Source organism: Bombina bombina, chromosome 4, assembly GCF_027579735.1.
Source record: "Bombina bombina isolate aBomBom1 chromosome 4, aBomBom1.pri, whole genome shotgun sequence".
NCBI classification, from domain to species: Eukaryota; Metazoa; Chordata; class Amphibia; order Anura; family Bombinatoridae; genus Bombina; species Bombina bombina.
In genome coordinates this window covers 1,197,650,752-1,197,672,185 of record NC_069502.1, presented here as the reverse complement: position 1 = coordinate 1,197,672,185, position 21,434 = coordinate 1,197,650,752, and the positions used below count along the sequence as shown (strand labels likewise).

General features: G+C 38.3%; 1 protein-coding gene across 1 annotated transcript in view; it reads left to right on the top strand.

Moving 5' to 3' along the window:
* GLP1R (glucagon like peptide 1 receptor) overlaps positions 1-21,434 on the top strand; it is a 1,017,454-nt gene that overhangs the window by 968,729 nt on the left and 27,291 nt on the right. The window contains exon 13 of the mRNA XM_053712812.1: positions 14,199-14,240. Within this exon, the coding sequence (XP_053568787.1) occupies positions 14,199-14,240 (42 nt within the window). The remainder of the gene's footprint in view (positions 1-14,198; positions 14,241-21,434) is intronic.

Sequence of the window (21,434 nt, the reverse complement as noted above, 5' to 3'; positions counted from 1 at the left end):
TAAACTATAAAATACAATGTTAACAGTACGTGTGGACACATTAACCCCTTGAGTGCTAACGACGGCTCTGAGCCGTCGCAGAGTTTCTCACTCAGGTGCTAACGACTGCTCAGAGCCGTCGCTAGCACTCTCCCACCTTGAGGGAGATCTGGGGGCTCCCACCCGCTCCTACCCCGGCGATCGTGCCTGTAGATTGACAGGCATTGCCGGGGCTTTCCGTTTGGCGCGGTGACGTCATGCGTAATGACTTGATGACGTCACCGCGCAACTTTATTTAAAAATGACAAAGGACAATGTAGGGAAAGGGGGCATGCTGCTTAGAAGCCTGTATCTCAGGCATCTAAGCAGCTACAGACCCCCAAGACTAACCTTTCCAACGGTATAAGTCTTGGGGATCTGAAAATAAAATAAAAAAAAGTTAAAAAAAAATATTTTAAAAAATGTAAAATTTAAAAAACCCTCAAATGTGCTTAGCACCCAGGTGGGAAAGTGCAATGTCTTTGCATCTAAGTGGCCTCTGCTGTGTAGCCTTTTAGGTCTCAGGCTTACGTTTTTTCTTTGTCCGGATTATCGGCTCTCTGTTTTCTGTTTACTCTGTTTAGAGTTCTCTATCAGTCTGTTTGCGTGGCGTCTGACCTCTGTCGGCGGGGTTATGTTACCACGTGACTCAGTGTTTCGGCTGTAGTCTCTGTTTTCTTTTTACTCCGTTTGGAGTTCTCTATCAGTCTGTTTGTGTGGCGTCTGACCTCTGTGGGTGGGGTTATGTTACCACGTGACTCTGTGTTTTGGCTGTAGTCTCCGTTTTACTTATTCAGCCTCCTTGGGTCATTTATTCTTGCTTGAGTCTTTAGTATATACTTCCCTGCTGCGCCAAGTTGTTTTCACTGTTTGCAGCAGCCGTGTTTCATCCAAGCTGTTCCGATCTGCCTGTGCGAGAGTGAGGCTCCTGAGATCCTCTGTTTTTTTTAAAACTGCTGACAGCTTTCATGTCTGTGCTGGTTGTAAATACTTCCTTCAAACTCCTCTGCACAGGTGTATTGCACAGTTTTGATGGTTAGTAATGTCTTTATTCCAAGTAGGTATTTTGGTAATCCTCTGTTTCACAATCACATCGACCGGTTTCGCCCCGTACAAGGGCTTTTTCAAGATGTGTTTTAAAGTGGATCTGATCCTTCCTTTATAGTCCTTTCTCTCTTTCCATTGGCCGATTGATCAAAGAGGGGAGGAGCTATTTTCTTATTACTTGTGGTTGTTTGCAGTTCTTATATTTACATAGTGCTTGCTTCTTAATTATACATAAGGGGGTAACATCAAGTTCAGAATTTAAGCCTATGGGATGTAGGGTCTTCATCTTATATATTAGTTCTGCTTCTATTCTTAGAAGCTTGTTTTCAAAAAACCCTCCCCCTCCAGTTTGGCTTTACCTTTACTGACCCCCAACAAGTGAGGTCTTTTAATCTGTTGTTGTGAACTTCAGAGAAGTGTTTATATAATTGTGTATCCCTGTTGCCCTTTTCTATGATATTCAGATGTTCTCGAATGCGTTCTCTAAGAGTTCTGGTAGTTTCACCTAAATACTGCTTTTTGTAGCTGCATTCAATTATGTAGACCACGCCTTTGTCTGTGCATCTTATAGTGTCCTTTATTTCAAAATTCTCCCCCGTTTGGCTTGATGTAAAAGTTTTTACTTTTTTACTGAAATGGCAAGATTTACAACAGAAGCAGGGATAGAAGCCTTTTACTTCCTTACCTTCCAAGTCTAATTGTTTACTATTTTTATTTGTATTTTTAAACTCGCTTGGGGCCAGCAACATTTTCAGATTCTGGGATCTTTTATAAATAAATGCATAATTCATAGTTATTCTATCTCCTATAATGGGGTGCTCTCTAACGAGGTGCCAGTGTTTTTTTATAATTTGTTCCATTTTTTTGTGTTGTCCATTAAAACTGGTAATAAAAGGGACCTTAATATTCTGGTCCTCTAGAATTATTCCATCCGTATCTTTGTTTTTATATGTAAGTAAGCTCTTTCTTTCTACTTTTTTTACATCAACATATGCTTGATCTATGATTTTTTCATCATAGCCCCTGTCATAGAATTTGTTTCTTAACATGCTGGCCTGTTCTTCATAATCTAACATTTTTGAACAGTTTTTTCATACTCTTAAGAATTGGGACTTTGGAATATTTCCCTTCCACTTTGTTAAGTGGCAGCTTTCGGCATGTATGTAGTTGTTTGCGTCAACTTTTTTGAAAAAGGTTTTTGTCTCAAAACTAAAGTTTATTATTTCTATTTCTAGATCTAGAAAGGGAATTTTCTCATTACTGAATTCGTATGTGAAGGTCAGACCTTGGTCATTAGTGTTCATTGAGAAGAAAAATTCTTGTAAGGATGCCTCATTAACCTTCCAGATGATTAGTATATCATCTATATACCGTTTGTACAGTACCAGGTTTTCCACCAAGCTACACGAACTCAAGAAGGCTGAAAACACAATGCCCCCAACTATCCAGTATTTTGCAGGACAAAAAAAGGTTGAGCGCTCTCTCTCTTTTTGCCCCAGTAACATTTCCTGTTAAATCATGTGACAGTTTCTAAAAAGGTTACTTGAGGTAGCCATACCCCTGTCCAGGAATGCTCAAACCCTGCAGAAGTTAGCTGAGTTGAAAACTGTAACTTAAAATTGCAAATATCACCAATATTTAAATATACAGATTTTAGAATTTTTAAAATGTGCCATTGTTCAGGGGGAAAACATGTTTTATTCTTTACAGCACTCAGTTTTATTTAAATATTTAGTGCTAGATTACAATTGGTTATAGATACTTTAAATAATTCTAAGTAATCTATAGAATATATATATATATATATATAGTATCTATAATAATAGTATATATAGGGGCCTATTTTTTAAAGTTTTTTATTGAAGTTTCAAAAAGAACTAACAAACAAGTTTCACCAAAAAAAAGAGAAATTACATCACAGTATGGCATACGATGTTGTTACATGAAGATTATCCCATGAAATCAGTCAGAAATTACAATGCTACTCATCAGGTTTATATTTCAATATTGGACAGACTAATAAATGAATTTGAAGAATAACAGAGAAGTCTGCCTATAGGTGTAATATAACAAGGTGTCAGATTATGATGTTGTTGTATGAAAAAGAGATAGGATCACCTAAATGTGATGAGTATGTAAAATATGAATCATTTTTCATGTCTTGATGTGACTAGAATGAACTTCATTTTATATTATGTGAGTTTAAGTGTTATCCTTACATCGATATGTGAATATTTCATGACTATCAATTCTGGAGTCAGAAAGATGTAAGGAGCAGGCGTATGGGACTTGGGTCATAGTGATTAGGGTAAGAGACAAAGAACAACGGGCAAGAGCCGCTCGAGTTATAGGGGAAGAAGAGAGGGGAAGGGGGGGGGGGGGGCGGAGAGGGAAGGTATAGAACCTTATGTCATTGGCTTGTAGGATAGTTATGTAAATGGTAGGAGAGTAGATAGAATGGATAAGGTAAAGAGAGTTTTCAGTAGCAGGTATTTATATAGGGGTAGGAATACTAATTATTGTTCAGCTCGATGTGACGTTGTGCAGCACTATGTTAAGGTACTCAGTCAAAGTAGGGCTTGGGTTTAATGTGTCTCTATTTGTAGTATATACTACTATGGTTCTGATAATAAACTGGTGAACATAACCAGATCAGTTCTAGACAGGGTTAAAATATATAAACTGAAACTATACTATCATAGTGATGACTTGTACTACCCTCTTGTCCTCCAATGCACCAAAATGTATATATATGGTGTGTACCTCATAATCCGAGAGAGATATACATGGAGAAGAGTATATGTTAGTGCTCAGTATCATGCAAAACTCTCGTATCTAGTTGCCTCAATATATAATGAAACGTGGAGAAACAGGGTAAGTCTGTAAAGAGTTAAATGAGTATGTCTTGTATAGGAGTCAATGTTAGGTGTCTAACTGCTGTACATATGTGGGATGTGTACATTCATCCACAGACATAACGGATGTATGTATGGGAGATAACAATGATATAGATAAGATAATCATATGCTCTCCCCCTATCTTATACAGCTATGAAAAAAGCGACATCTAATATATGTACAATTACAGACTAACCAGAATAGTGCATGTCAAATATACTGGAATGAGGATCTCCCCTATCTTACATGCGCATATAAATACTGTAGTGCTATTTCTACCTCTAAATTGAATAGGGTTCATTGTTAGGCGTCTAACTGCCATACATATGTGAAATGTATATATACAACTACCAGCATAACAAGTGTAGTCACATAAGATAACTATAATATAGGCAATATAACCATATGCGCTCCCTCTATCTCTTAAAGCTATGGGAGTCATAAGATCTAATATTTGCACAATTACAGCCTAACAAACAGACTGTAATGAGGATCTCACTTCTCTTACATGTGTATATAAATATTTTAGTCTCACCTCCAATTCTAACACAAACACTTGACTACTCAAATAACCCTGAATAATGAGGACTACGCTAGTGGTGAGCAGAAGAGAAAAGGTTAGCTGTATATAATTTATAATAGAAATGGCTAACTGAGGCAACATATAGATAATATAAAATTAAATTGGGCTAGGCTAAAACTAATAGAAGTCATAATCTATTATGTACAGCAGCTTAGGGCTTCTCTATTAACATAGCATCTCACTGTGGTTGCAGCTCGGTGCTGTTCTGACTGCTCAGTTTACATATAAATCTCCTGCCCACCTAAAGCCATGTAATAAAAATTTACATTTGGTGTTGTACAGGTGTTATAATCCTGAGCATATTAGAACCAACATCTTAAACGAAACATATAAGAACTAGCATTAACTGTGCAAATAAAAACTACGGGATTAACAGAGTAAATGATAATTATGAATCAATAACTATGAACTAGACTCTTTTTTTCAGATAGAGTAGCTCTCATTAAAGTGTCATAATATGATTATCCTAAAAGGACTGTCCAGCCAAGTGGCTAAAGTTCCAAGATTTATAATAGAGCTGTTACCCCACACCAGTTTTGAGAATAAGCATCGCTAGATTATCTCTTGGTATGCAAACTCGCCATCCAAGGGACCTCAGACATAGATGGCGACTTTGCATAAGTGGTCCGGCAGTTAGACTCTGGACTGTCATCCCACATCCTCCGCTCTGTAGGCTGTCTTGATCCCTCTGCCTTAGACCCCGTGAGACTGGCTTATGAGCTGTGGTGACCTGCGAGATCTTGGCTACAGAAAAGAATGTAGTTTTGGGCCGCACAGCAGTATCAAGGTTCTCGTGACCCTGCAGGTAAGTCTCCGGTTCATAGAGGAAAGTAAAGTTCATAACCCCACCAGGGAGGCAGTCCGCATCTCAATCGACTGCAGTCAAGGGTAAGATCACTCCGGCTGTATCCGGTAGGTCTGGGAGGGTCTTCTTTATAGGTGCCAAAACTGTCAGAATAGGCTGGTCGCCCAGCTCTTTTAGGCACCTCATATGGTCTAGCTCGAACTGCCGTGGTATTTGGAGGTGGGTCAGTGGGGATTTTAAGTCTATCTTTGGCTCCGATGTCGGCAGTGCTAAGCAGTCTCTGAGCACTCCCCTCAGATCAGCGAATCTGAGGGACATCAAATTGCCGAAAGTTTCTAGATGGGTAAGTATATCAGTATTGAGTTCCTCCATGATTCACTGCAGAGTATGATTGAGGCTCCACGTGGGTATCAAAATGGCCGATCCCCAGTAGTAGTTGCGATCGTATTTTCGGCAAAATCTAATGCGAGTCCTCCATAGTCAGGTGTTTAGAGAACTTGTGTAGTCTTCTTAGAACATATATCCCAGCTTAGTAGAAAATTTAGCTGCACTGAGCGGTCATAAATATGTAAATAATCCGGACCGGTCCGGAGCTATTATGAGTTGCGACCACTCAGATGCAGAGCTTGCTCCGCCCCTATTGATATTTTTTCATATTTTATATTTAATATTTCAATACCGCCTTAAGATAATTAATTCTTCATGTGCGCTAACCCGATACCGCGTTAGACCTAAATTGCAAAACGCAAAGCTCAATACACATATTTTACAATCCTTTGTTCTTCACATAGAAAAAAATTAATTTTTATTATTTATATATACATATATATATATAATGTTAATGTAAAATATATATATAGCTATAGACATCTCTAGGAATAGATATGCAGGTATAAGTGTATATATATATATATATATATATATATATATCCAAAGGCCACTTCTCTATGCTTATCCTCCTTGATCTGTCTGCAGCCTTTGACACTGTTGAACACCCTCTTTTGCTCCTAACCCTCCAATCCATCGGCATCTTCGACATAGCTCTCTTGTGGTTTTCTTCCTATATATCTAATCATACCTTTGATATAGCCTTCTCCGGAGCATCCTCTGCCCTGTTACCACTTTCTGTTTGGGTTCCTCAAGGCTCTGTCCTCGGCCCCTTCTCTTTTCAATCTACACATCATCATTAGGTTCCTTAATAAAGTCCCACGGGTTTCAATACCATTTGTATGACGATGATACCCAAATCCACCTCTCTGCACCAGACCTACCTCCTTCCTTACTAACCCGTGTCACTAACTGTCTTTCTCATATCTCATCTTGGATGTCCTCTCACTACCTTAAGCTAATCTCTCCAAAACTGAACTCCTTATTTTTCCCCTTTCCACCCCCCAAATTTCTGTTGATAGTTCCATCATTACCCCTACTCCACATGCCCGTTGTCTTGGGGTTACACTTGACTCAGATCTTTCCTTCACTCCTCACATTCAGTCCTTGGCTAAAGTCCTTGGCTAAAGCTTGCTGCTTACACCTTAAAAACAACTCTAAAATTAGACATTTCCTTACACAAGACACAACTAAGTATACCGACTATGTTTATAGCACTGCGGAATCTGTTGGCACTCTGCAAATACCTGATAATAATAATAATAATAATAATAATAATAATAATAATAATAATAATAATAATAATAATAATAATATATTGATGTGCATTTACAATAAAAATAATATTGTCCTGTATGTGAAGAACATTGGAATGTGAAATATTAATAACTCCTGATGGGTCAGCGCACAAATGATGTGTTAAGTTTTTTCTTCTATGCTCTCCACTGAAGTCTATGGGGAAAACACGTTAGCAGAGTCACGATATGCGAAGTATGGAATTTAGCGCTTGTTGGGTTTTGCTCGCACACAAACTTTTTACTTTCCACTTGTAATATGTGCGCTAAGTTTATGCTAGCCCTTAATGTTAAACACACACAGAGTGCAGTAATACTCTACACCTCTTGATGTCATGCAATAATTTTATTATTCTAAACATTATATATTTTGGTGTTTTTGTTTCCTTTTAGAAGGGACATCTTTTGTTTGATATATTTCTTTAAATTAAGAGTGTTAATGTGTTATTAGTAGAAAGGTGATTAAAAAAATATTTTATGCTGTACAAGAAGGGATGTCTATTTTATACAAATAAATAACAATTATTACATATTATAATTGTGAAAGGCCATTTTCATCTGTTTTCAGTTTTACGCTCACATTAATATTGATATGTTCCTTTCTGGAGAATTAAAAATGTCATGTAAGATTATGTGAATGCAGGGAATAATTTAAGACTTGCTTTGATGATATATAGTGTCTTCATGTCTGAATGAGTGATACTAAATGAGATCTAACCATCAAGGTAAAAAATTAATGAAGGATTCCTGAAAGGTTGCCCAGTCTTTAAAACAATGTTAAAATAGCATAGCTGGCAAAATATAAAAGCATCTAACATCTATGAACACTTACTGGGGTGTGAGGTCAGAAATGCAGTTGTATTTACTTAATCAGTTATTGCATCACAGAGAATTTGAATGATATATACGGCACAGGTGCCAAAGTAGAGATATTTTCAAAAACATGACCTCCATTTCTATCTAAAAATGTAGCAGTGCAGAAACAATTTGGGTGAATAAGAGGAGTTTGGGCAGGAAGGAAGGTGAGACAGCCAGACCAAGATCCAGTTAGTGAGGATCCTGCAATATATATGGAACGTTGTATCTCTGATGTATAGGCAAAATGATCTAATCAGTCAGCAATTATCTAAACAATCTAAGCTGAGAAGAATCATTAAGTACTTAATATAGAAAGTTTAATTCTACTCTCTTAGATAATAATTATTATTATTATTATAGGTTATTTGTAGAGCGCTATAAACAAAGGGGGAGTACAACAAAACAATTATAGGGATCAAATGGGTAGAGGGCCCTGCCAAGAGTTGTACTGTTGTAGTCAGCTCTGAAGAAGGTGATCTACAAACAGCTGGACTCTTAGGCTTACATGCTAAGGGGGTTCAGGGGATAGCAATGGAGGAGAGGAACTGGTATTAGGAAAGGTTAGTGTTGGTTGTGTGTAGAGTCTTTAGGGAGCACTTGAAGCTTTTAAAACTAGAAGAGAGTTTTGTGGAGCGAGGCAGAGAGTTCCACAAGATGGGAGCCAGTCTGGAGAAGTCCTGTAAACGGGAGTGTGATTAGGTGACAAGAGAGGAGGAGAGTAGGAGGTTATGAGCAGAGCGAAGGGGACGGGAGGGAGAGTATCTGGAGACAAGGTCTGAGATATAGAGGGGAGCAGTGCAGTTGAGGGCTTTGTATGTCAGAATGAGAATTTTGTGTTTGATCCTAGAGGCAAGAGGAAGCCAGTGATGGGATTGGCAGAGAGGTGCAGCAGATGAAGAGCGACGTGTAAGGAAGATGAGTCTGGCAGAGGCATTCATTATGGATTGTAAAGGAGCTAAGCGGCAGGTGGGGAGACCAGAGAGGACTGGGTTGCAGTAATCAAGGCGGGAAAGAATGAGAGGGTGGATTAAAATTTTAGTTGAGTCTTGTGTAAGGAAGTGTCTAATTTTACAGATGTTTTCAAGGTGGAAGCGGCAGGCTTTATCCAAGGACTGAATGTGAGGAGTGAAAGAAAGATCTGAGTAAAATGTGACCCTGAGACATCGGGCATGCGGGGTAGAGGTAATGATGGAGTTGTCGACAGTTATAGAGAGATTGGGGGTGGAGAGTTTTGAGGAAGGGGGGAAAATAAGGAGCTCAGTTTTGGAGAGATTTAGCTTGAGGTAGTGAGAGGACATCCAGTTGGAGATGTGAGAAAGACAGTTAGTGACACAGGTTACCAAGGAAGGAGATAGGTCTGGTGCAGAGAAGTAGATTTGGGTGTTGTCAGCATACAAATGATATTGTAAACCATGGGACTTTATTAGGGAGCCTAGTGATGATGTGTAGATTGAGAAGAGAAGGGGACCGAGGACAAAGCCTTGCGGTACTCCGACAGAAAGTGGTGACGGGGCAGAGGAGGCCCCAGAGAAGGCTACACTAAAAGTACGGTTTGACAGGTAGGAAGAGAGCCATGAGAGGGCTGTGTCACAGATGCTGAAGGATTGGAGGGTTTGGAGCAAAAGAGGGTGGTCAACAGTGTCAAAGGCTGCGGACAGATCAAGGAGGATAAGCAGAGAGAAGTGGCCTTTTGATTTTGCTGTAAGTAGGTTGTTGGTAACCTTAACAATTGCAGTCTCTGTGGAGTGATGTGGACGAAATCCAGATTGCAGTGGGTCAAGGAGGGAGTTTAATGTAAGGAAATTGGATAGGCGTGCATAAACTAGTTTTTCAAGAAACTTTGATGCAAGACGGAGGAGGGAAATAGGGCGGTAGATGGATGGGGAGGTAGGATCAAGGGAAGGTTTTCTGAGGAGTTATAGTGGCAGATAGATTGGTCAGGGCAGGAAAAGGTGGAGAAGGATGAAAGGAGAGATTTGAGGGAATTAGAAAGCTGTCGTTTATCTAATGACATAATGCTTCTGTGATGTTTGGTGTGAGGAGCAGAAGGGGGGAAAGCTGCAGGGAGGGATGATATGTTGCAACTAAGGAGATGGTGGTCAGAAAGAGGAAATGGTGAGTTTGTGAAGTTTGAGAGAGTGCATCGATAGCTAAAGATCAGGTCAAGGGAGTGACCATCTTTGTGAGTGGGAGAATCAGTACATTGTGACAAACCGAAAGAGGAAGTGAGTTGCAGAAGTTATTTTGCAGAGGAGGTAGTGGGATTGTCAAGAGGGATGTTGAAGTCACCAAGAATGAGGGAAGGGGTGTCTGAGGAAAGGAAATAAGGTAACCAGGCAGCCAAGTGATCTAGAAATTGAATTGAGGAGCCAGGGGGTCGGTATATGACTGCAACACGTATAGAAAGAGGAGAGAATAAGCGAATCCTGTGGGTTTCAAATGAGGAAAATGTGAGGGAAGAGATGGGATCTATTTGTTGAAAGGTGCAACAAGAGGAAAGTAAAATACCTACACCACCTCCTTGTCTATTACCAGACCTAGGAGTGTGGCTGAAGTGGAGACCCCCATGTGACAGAGCAGCAGTGGATGCTGTGTCAAGGGGAGAGAGCCAAGTTTCTGTTAGGGCCAGAAGGTTGAGGGAGTGGGAGATAAAGAGGTCATGTATAGAAGTGAGTTTGTTGCAAACAGAGCGAGAGTTCCAGAGTGCACAAGTGAAAGGGGTAGTGACTTTTGGTGCAAGAGGAATGTGAGTAAGGTTGTCAGAGTTTTGTTTTTTGAGTCTGTGGGATGATATACATGGATGTGCACGGCTATTCAGTTGTTGGGGACCAGGATTAGGGGAGATGTCACCAGCAGTTAGTAAAAGCAACAGGGAGAGTGACATGAGAGGACATACAGATTTGCAGTAATGAGACTGCTTTTGAGACAAGGTGCAGGGGGGAGAGAGAGTGTTTAGGAATATGTAAAGTTCATGAGTACAAAAGTAAGGTGAGCTTAAGAGAGATGTGCTAATGAACAGTGCAGGTGGAGAGGGAGAAGGAGTAATTAAATAATGTAGTTTATTATAGAGACAAAAGGCAGCAAAAATGAATATGAAGATGTTAGGCATTTTTACAAAAGAGGGAACCAGTTAAATACATAAGACACAGTATTACAGTAGCAATTGCATAAGAAAACAATAAGGTATATAAAACATATTACATACCATAGTACCTGCCTTTTTCTTGCCCCTTGCCCAATCCTTGTTCATAGATACAATCAGGGCATCATTTTGGACTATAATAAGCAATTTCTGAAATCACCAAAACTGTATAACGATTTCTCAAGTTCTTCATTAAACTATTTATTCTAGAATGATACAAGAGTAGATCTATACATACTAATCCTTTCATAGAAAGAAAAAAACTTAGATACATATAATATTTTTTTTATATGGAAACGTAACCCCTCTTTATTAAAACACACTTCTGCAAATAATGTTCTAAAAAAAAGTTTATCCAGACTATACAGCCGATCACGAACAGTTTATCATCTGTTGCAAAACTTGTTTTCTCACAAGTGATCCTTCAAAGTGTCTGAAAGCAAAGTCTAGTGAATATAGGGGTGATCTAGCAATTTGAACCGAGCTTTAGCAATGGCAACAGATGACTTGGAAACAGAAGCATTACTTGGTAGAACAGCACGTTCTAACTTAACTTGATAGTTCTTTTCTCTTTTCACAATTGTATAATCAAGTTGGCGTAGTAGTTGCCTGTTATGTTCCCTCCCTACTGCAGGGAGTTAATTCCCTCAGTATTCCAAAACACAGATGCTATAACCTTTTCAGCATTTGCTTGGATACAACATTTCTGAGAGGTGCTTCCACGGCTTGGATTGTGCTTTTTGTCTCAGTGACATATTGGTGTATCAACAACTCATCTTTATTTAAAAGGAATCGCGCCTTGGTGAAGGAGTTTTCAAACAAGATCAAGCATTTTTGAGTGAAAAGTCCAAACATGTTCACGTTTTACAGTGCAACCCCATTTAGAAGTTCAATAGGGTTGTAAAACGCACTGTGTTGAATGTGTTTAGACTTTGGCACAATCTTGTTAGAAAGCCTGTTCCTTCATGAAGGCGCAATCGAATTTGCAGATACAATATTGCAATGGAGCAGTTTCCCATTTTACAGTTTCAGTACTTTTAAAATTCAGTAAAAGAAGATATCATGTCTTTTTAATAGAAACCTGTAGTCTACTTTTTGTTTTAAGATGTAGATCACACAAACTAGAAAACAGTGCTTTTAAATCAATAAATGTAAATACTGACAAAAAGAAAATACTTTTTAAATATTACAGGGCAGATTATGAGTGGCTATAGTTTGCGTGCAAGCGATATAGGGTTTATCGTGCCTGTTTGCGTGCGTTGGAAGTAGCACATGTATTGCAAATTGAAATGAAATACTATCTCTTGAGCGTAATTGGCGTTAATGCGCGTTGGGTTAGTGCGACCTCAGAGCTCCGGTTAACTGATACACTCAAATAAAACATTGCACCAAACATATCAAAATTACCCGTAAAAGTACAGTTACACTCATAATAATTATTATTACAAAATATATTGCACAAAAAAAGTTAGGGCTCAAAGATATGAGGTCTCAGGTGTTAGAAAAAAAGGGAGGCAAAGGGCTTTAACATAGAGATACATACATATATATGTCTAAAGATGTTTATGAATATATATGCTGTATATATATATATATATATATACATATATGCACACACACATTGGAGCCCTTTCCAGTCAAACACTTTGCCATATACCAGATCCCCGTTGATCCCCTTTAAAAGCTTTTTATTAATATTTAAATGTTTTAAATGTATTTTTTTTTACCCTAAACATATTGCATTTTCAGACATGAAAGTACTTAGTTAACATAATAGAAATAATTAACGTAATATACTTAATTTAAGAATGTGATTGCTAGATGTTGTGGTTTATTATTTGTATTTTTTCATGTCTCTATCAGCTACAGAACAGGTGATTTGAGCAGTTTTTTGCACCAGATATTACCTAGATGGTTAATAAGGAGATTTACAGATGTAAATTTTGGAAATGCCCCCCTAGCGAATAAATACACGAGATGCAGAGAGATTTAAAGCATCTAGACCATTATTTCAAAAATTCATTCGAAATGGCATCTTATGCATGTGTTTTGCCCATGCGCAACATAAATGTTTTATTCCAAAATGTCTTAGAATACTTGCAAATGTGAAGAAAAGGCCAGGCTGGAACTATATCAAATGCCTCTAGCTGTCAGATTAGAATGAATTGTGATCACCTTGCACAGAACTGTCCCAAAGTTATGTATAGGGCCTATATCAGCGAGCCAATAGTAGCCTAGAGTAGAGCGCAATCGTTACTTTGAGAAGAACAAAAAACGATTGTAAGGTTACAACATTTCTACCATTAGGCCGTGTATTACAAGTTGAAAAATACTTTTCATCTCCTTTGCACAAACTAGTGGTAACTAATGCTCCCTATACTTTTAATGGAAACTCCCCCTCGTATTACAAGTCCCTGATCCTTGTACTAGAGTAACACTCATTAATGCTGAAAATATTAACCAAAGGTCATTGGGCCCCATTTATAAAGCTGTGAAAGCAGCGTTAGAGCCTGAAACACCAGGGGTGCTGCATAACCTCTCTACCACCTAACGTGTAGCAGAGTACAATCATTCACATCCAGTCGGCTTGGGCAATGGTAAATGCAGCAGGTTTTACATCTCAGGTAAATTGATAATATGTGGGAACAAAAGTCATATTGCCCATATACTAGCATGACCTTGCAGAGAAGCACTCATGGGGGCCAATTCACCAAAGTGCGAGCATACGCTGTCGGCATTTATCATTGCACAAGTAGTTCTGGTGAACTGCTTGTGCAATGCCGCCCCCTGCAGATTTGCTAGCAGAGGGTGTCATCCAGCCCGATCGTATAGGATCGGGTGGATTGATGTCCGCGACCTCAGAGCAGGCGGACAAGTTATGAAACAGCGGTCTTTAGACCGCTGCTTCATAACTGCTGTTTCTGGTGAGCCTGAAGGCTCGCGCGGAAACAGGGGTATCGAGCTCCATTCCAAGCTTGATAATTCGGCCCTATGGTATCGAATGTAACAGTTAAAACATAAAAAAATAAATTAAGTATAAAAAATAATAATTACATTTAAATATAATGTCAGTCACAACTAATATAACCTTTACTGGTGTAGTTCCCTTTTATATAAATTGCACATTTGCTTTTATTCCAATCAATTTGTTTTATTTTACTTTTAGGGACTGATGGTCGCTGTTCTTTACTGCTTTATCAACAATGAGGTAAGATTTAAATCTATTCTTAGTCATTGTTTAGGAGGAAATGATCATTAGACTAAATCACATCTTAAAGCAAGTAACACACATTGTTGTTTAGTATTTCCCCACAATCCTTTGTTTTTTCATAGTGATGAACTTAAAGGGGCAGTCTACTCCAAAATGATGATTGTTTAAAATTATAGATAATCCCTTTATTACCCATTCCCCAGTTTTGCAAAACCAACACTGTTATATTAATACACTTTTTAACTCTGTGATTACCTTGTATCTAAGCCTCTGTAGACTGCCCCCTTATCTCAGGGCTTTTTATACCTGGCATTTTAGCCAATCAGTGCAGTCTCATTTGTAACTCCACAGGAGTGGGCTCAGTTTTATCTATATGGTATATATTAACTAGCTCTGTCTTTCTGTGAAAAGCTTATAAAATAGACTGAGATAAAGGTGGCAGAGATTTAGTGTTTTAGATGTTATAAAGTATAATAAAGGGACAGTCTACACCAGAATTTGTATTGTTATATTAATATAGTTTTTACCTCTGTGATTACCTTGTATCTAAGTCTCTGCAGACTGTCCCCTTATTTCAATTCTTTTGACAGACTTGCATTTTAGACAATCAGTGCAGACTCATAGGTAACTCCACGGGTGTGAGCACAATGTTATCTAAATGGCATATATTAACTAACAGCTTCTAGTTTTGAAAAAAAAAATCAAAATGTATTCAGATAAGAGGTGGCCTTCAATGGCTCAGAAATTAGCATATGAGCCTACCTAAGTTTAGCTTTCAAATAAGAAAATCAATAGAACAAAGCAAAATTGATGATAAAAATAAATTGGAAAGTTGTTTAAAATTACATGCCCTATCTAAATCATAAAAGTTTATTTTTGACTAGACTGCCCCTTTAATATAACAATATTGGTTAAGCTGTGTAGTAAATGCATTATCTATACTTTTAAACAATAACTATTTTGGAGTAGACTGTCTCTTTAAGGCCCATTTCTTACCTGTGGAGTTAAAAAGGAAGCCAAAATTTAAAATTAACTTAAAACTCAAAGAAATGGTGTGCTATAGCTGAGCAGTGCAAGTTAAGTATAACAGAGCAAAATGAGCTTCAAATATCTAAGTTCGTCCTTCTCACTAAAGTTAATTTGTTTGAGTAATGTAACAGCAAGTACTGCGCCTCGAGAGTCACATGGAGATTTAAGTCAAATAAAAATCCCTTTAAATATAGTAAGAAAAATATGTAAAGCTAATTTGCAATATGGATATTGATTATTCATTTTTGGCTTTTTTCCCTGTTACAAATATAAAATAAGCTCAAACTGGGACTCAGTAACTCTTTAGGGTATTTACTGTTTTATAAGATTCTGAATTACACTTGGATCACATGGAACCTGGTAACTGTCAGCTGTTTGTATGGTGCTTAATATCTTAACTGGGGATCTCCTAGGTCCTCAGATCATTAAGTTTTCATCCCTTTTTTTTAGATCCAAAATAAAATACACCCATATGATATTTCCATGAATTCCCATGGCAATGGGCATGGTACTTTACTACCTACAAATGACACTTGTACAACAATATTGTGATCAGACGCAAGTTAGGCACTATGGTACTTTACTACCTACAAATGATACTTGTACAACAATATTGTGATCAGGAGCAAGTCAGGCGCTATGATACTATACTACCTACAACTGATACTTGTACAACAATATTGTGATCAGGAGCAAGTCAGGCGCTATGATACTATACTACCTACAACTGATACTTGTACAACAATATTGTGATCAGGAGCAAGTCAGGCGCTATGATACTATACTACCTACAACTGATACTTGTACAACAATATTGTGATCAAGAGTAAGTCAGGTGCTAAGATACTACTACCTACAACTGATACTTGTACAACAATATTGTGATCAGGAGCAAGTCAGGCGCAATGATTCTATACTACCTGCAACTGATACTTGTACAACAATATTGTGATCAGGCGCAAGTCAGGCGCTAACATACTATACGACCTACAACTAATACTTGTACAACAATATTGTGATCAGGAGCAAGTCAGGCGCTATGATACTATACTACCTGCAACTGATACTTGTACAACAATATTGTGATCAGGAGCAAGTCAGGCGCTATGATACTTTACTACCTATAACTGATACTCGTACAACAATATTGTGATCAGGAGCAAGTCAGACGCTATGATAACTATACTACCTGCAACTGATACTTGTTCAACAATATTGTGATCAGGAGCAAGTCAGGCGCTATGATACTATAACACCTGCAACTGATACTTGTTCAACAATATTGTGATCAGCAGCAAGTCAGGCACTATGATACTATACTACCTGCAACTGATACTTGTACAACAATATTGTGATCAGGAGCAAGTCAGGCGCTATGATACTATAATACCTGCAACTGATACTTGAACAACAATATTGTGATCAGGAGTAAATCAGGCGCTATGATACTATACTACCTGCAACTGATACTTGTACAACAATATTGTGATCAGGAGCAAGTCAGGCGCTATGATACTATACTACCTGCAACTGATACTTGTACAACAATATTGTGATCAGGCGCAAGTCAGGCGCTATGATACTATAATACCTGCAACTGATACTTATACAACAATATTGTGATCAGGAGCAAGTCAGGCCCTATGATACTATACTACCTGCAACTGATACTTGTACAACAATATTGTGATCAGGAGCAAGTCAGGTGCTATGATACTATACTACCTGCAACTGATACTTGTACAAAAATATTGTGATCAGGAGCAAGTCAGGCCATATGATACTATACTACCTGCAACTGATACTTGTACAAAAATATTGTGATAAGGAGCAGGCCAGTCCCTATGATACTATACTACCTGCAACTGATACTTGTACAACAATATTGTGATCAGGAGCAAGTCAGGCGCTATGATACTATACTACCTGCAATTGATACTTGTAAAACAATATTGTGATCAGGAGCAAGTTAGGCCCCATGATACTATACTACCTGCAACTGATACTTGTACAACAATATTGTGATCAGGAGCAAGTCAGGCGCTATGATACTATACTACCTGCAACTGATACTTGTACAACAATATTGTGATCAGGAGCAACTCAGGCCCTATGATACTATACTACCTGCAACTGATACTTGTACAACAATATTGTGATCAGGAGCAAGTCAGGCGCTATGATACTATACTACCTGCAACTGATACTTGTAAAACAATATTGTGATCAGGAGCAAGTTAGGCCCCATGATACTATACTACCTGCAACTGATACTTGTACAACAATATTGTGATCAGGAGCAAGTCAGGCGCTATGATACTATACTACCTGCAACTGATACTTGTACAACAATATTGTGATCAGGAGCAACTCAGGCCCTATGATACTATACTACCTGCAACTGATACTTGTACAACAATATTGTGATCAGGAGCAAGTCAGTCGCTATGATACTTTAGTACCTGCAACTGATACTTGTACAACAATATTGTGATCAGGAGCAAGTTAGGCCCTATGATACTATACTACCTGCAACTGATACTTGTACAACAATATTGTGATCAGGAACAAGGCAGGACCTATGATACTATACTACCTGCAACTGATACTTGTACAACAATATTGTGATCAGGAGCAAGTCAGGCCCTATGATACTATACTACCTGCAACTGATAATTGTACAACAATATTGTGATCAGGAGCAAGTCAGTCACTATGATACTATACTACCTGCAACTGATATTTGTACAACAATATTGTGATCAGCAGCAAGTCAGGCCCTATGATACTATACTACCTGCAACTGATACTTGTACAACAATATTGTGATCAGGAGCAAGTCAGTCGCTATGATACTATACTACCTGCAACTGATACTTGTACAACAATATTGTGATCAGGAGCAAGTCAGTCGCTATGATACTATACTAACTGCAACTGATACTTGTACAACAATATTGTGATCAGGAGCAAGTCAGGCGCTATGATACTATACTACCTGCAACTGATACTTGTAAAACAATATTGTGATCAGGAGCAAGTCAGGCGCTATGATACTATACTACCTACAACTGATACTTGTACAACAATATTGTGATCAGGAGCAAGTCAGGCGCTATGATACTATACTACCTACAACTGATACTTGTACAACAATATTGTGATCAGGAGCAAGTCAGGCGCTATGATACTATACTACCTACAACTGATACTTGTACAACAATATTGTGATCAAGAGTAAGTCAGGTGCTAAGATACTACTACCTACAACTGATACTTGTACAACAATATTGTGATCAGGAGCAAGTCAGGCGCAATGATTCTATACTACCTGCAACTGATACTTGTACAACAATATTGTGATCAGGCGCAAGTCAGGCGCTAACATACTATACGACCTACAACTAATACTTGTACAACAATATTGTGATCAGGAGCAAGTCAGGCGCTATGATACTATACTACCTGCAACTGATACTTGTACAACAATATTGTGATCAGGAGCAAGTCAGGCGCTATGATACTTTACTACCTATAACTGATACTCGTACAACAATATTGTGATCAGGAGCAAGTCAGACGCTATGATAACTATACTACCTGCAACTGATACTTGTTCAACAATATTGTGATCAGGAGCAAGTCAGGCGCTATGATACTATAACACCTGCAACTGATACTTGTTCAACAATATTGTGATCAGCAGCAAGTCAGGCACTATGATACTATACTACCTGCAACTGATACTTGTACAACAATATTGTGATCAGGAGCAAGTCAGGCGCTATGATACTATAATACCTGCAACTGATACTTGAACAACAATATTGTGATCAGGAGTAAATCAGGCGCTATGATACTATACTACCTGCAACTGATACTTCTACAACAATATTGTGATCAGGAGCAAGTCAGGCGCTATGATACTATACTACCTGCAACTGATACTTGTACAACAATATTGTGATCAGGCGCAAGTCAGGCGCTATGATACTATAATACCTGCAACTGATACTTATACAACAATATTGTGATCAGGAGCAAGTCAGGCCCTATGATACTATACTACCTGCAACTGATACTTGTACAACAATATTGTGATCAGGAGCAAGTCAGGTGCTATGATACTATACTACCTGCAACTGATACTTGTACAAAAATATTGTGATCAGGAGCAAGTCAGGCCATATGATACTTTACTACCTGCAACTGATACTTGTACAACAATATTGTGATCAGGAGCAGGTCAGTCCCTATGATACTATACTACCTGCAACTGATACTTGTACAACAATATTGTGATCAGGAGCAAGTCAGGCGCTATGATACTATACTACCTGCAATTGATACTTGTAAAACAATATTGTGATCAGGAGCAAGTTAGGCCCCATGATACTATACTACCTGCAACTGATACTTGTACAACAATATTGTGATCAGGAGCAAGTCAGGCGCTATGATACTATACTACCTGCAACTGATACTTGTACAACAATATTGTGATCAGGAGCAAGTCAGGCCCTATGATACTATACTACCTGCAACTGATACTTGTACAACAATATTGTGATCAGGAGCAAGTCAGGCGCTATGATACTATACTACCTGCAACTGATACTTGTAAAACAATATTGTGATCAGGAGCAAGTTAGGCCCCATGATACTATACTACCTGCAACTGATACTTGTACAACAATATTGTGATCAGGAGCAAGTCAGGCGCTATGATACTATACTACCTGCAACTGATACTTGTACAACAATATTGTGATCAGGAGCAACTCAGGCCCTATGATACTATACTACCTGCAACTGATACTTGTACAACAATATTGTGATCAGGAGCAAGTCAGGCGCTATGATACTATACTACCTGCAACTGATACTTGTAAAACAATATTGTGATCAGGAGCAAGTTAGGCCCCATGATACTATACTACCTGCAACTGATACTTGTACAACAATATTGTGATCAGGAGCAAGTCAGTCGCTATGATACTTTACTACCTGCAACTGATACTTGTACAACAATATTGTGATCAGGAGCAAGTTAGGCCCTATGATACTATACTACCTGCAACTGATACTTGTACAACAATATTGTGATCAGGAACAAGGCAGGACCTATGATACTATACTACTGCAACTGATACTTGTACAACAATATTGTGATCAGGAGCAAGTCAGGCCCTATGATACTATACTACCTGCAACTGATAATTGTACAACAATATTGTGATCAGGAGCAAGTCAGTCACTATGATACTATACTATCTGCAACTGATATTTGTACAACAATATTGTGATCAGCAGCAAGTCAGGCCCTATGATACTATACTACCTGCAACTGATACTTGTACAACAATATTGGGATCAGGAGCAAGTCAGTCGCTATGATACTATACTACCTGCAACTGATACTTGTACAACAATATTGTGATCAGGAGCAAGTCAGGCCCTATGATACTATACTACCAGCAAATGATACTTGTACAACAATATTGTGATCAGGAGCAAGTCAGTCGCTATGATACTATACTAACTGCAACTGATACTTGTACAACAATATTGTGATCAGGAGCAAGTCAGGCGCTATGATACTATACTACCTACAACTGATACTTGTACAACAATATTGTGATCAGGAGCAAGTCAGGCGCTATGATACTATACTACCTACAACTGATACTTGTACAACAATATTGTGATCAGGAGCAAGTCAGGCGCTATGATACTATACTACCTACAACTGATACTTGTACAACAATATTGTGATCAAGAGTAAGTCAGGTGCTAAGATACTACTACCTACAACTGATACTTGTACAACAATATTGTGATCAGGAGCAAGTCAGGCGCAATGATTCTATACTACCTGCAACTGATACTTGTACAACAATATTGTGATCAGGAGCAAGTCAGGCGCTATGATACTATAACACCTGCAACTGATACTTGTTCAACAATATTGTGATCAGCAGCAAGTCAGGCACTATGATACTATACTACCTACAACTGATACTTGTACAACAATATTGTGATCAAGAGTAAGTCAGGTGCTAAGATACTACTACCTACAACTGATACTTGTACAACAATATTGTGATCAGGAGCAAGTCAGTCGCTATGATACTTTACTACCTGCAACTGATACTTGTACAA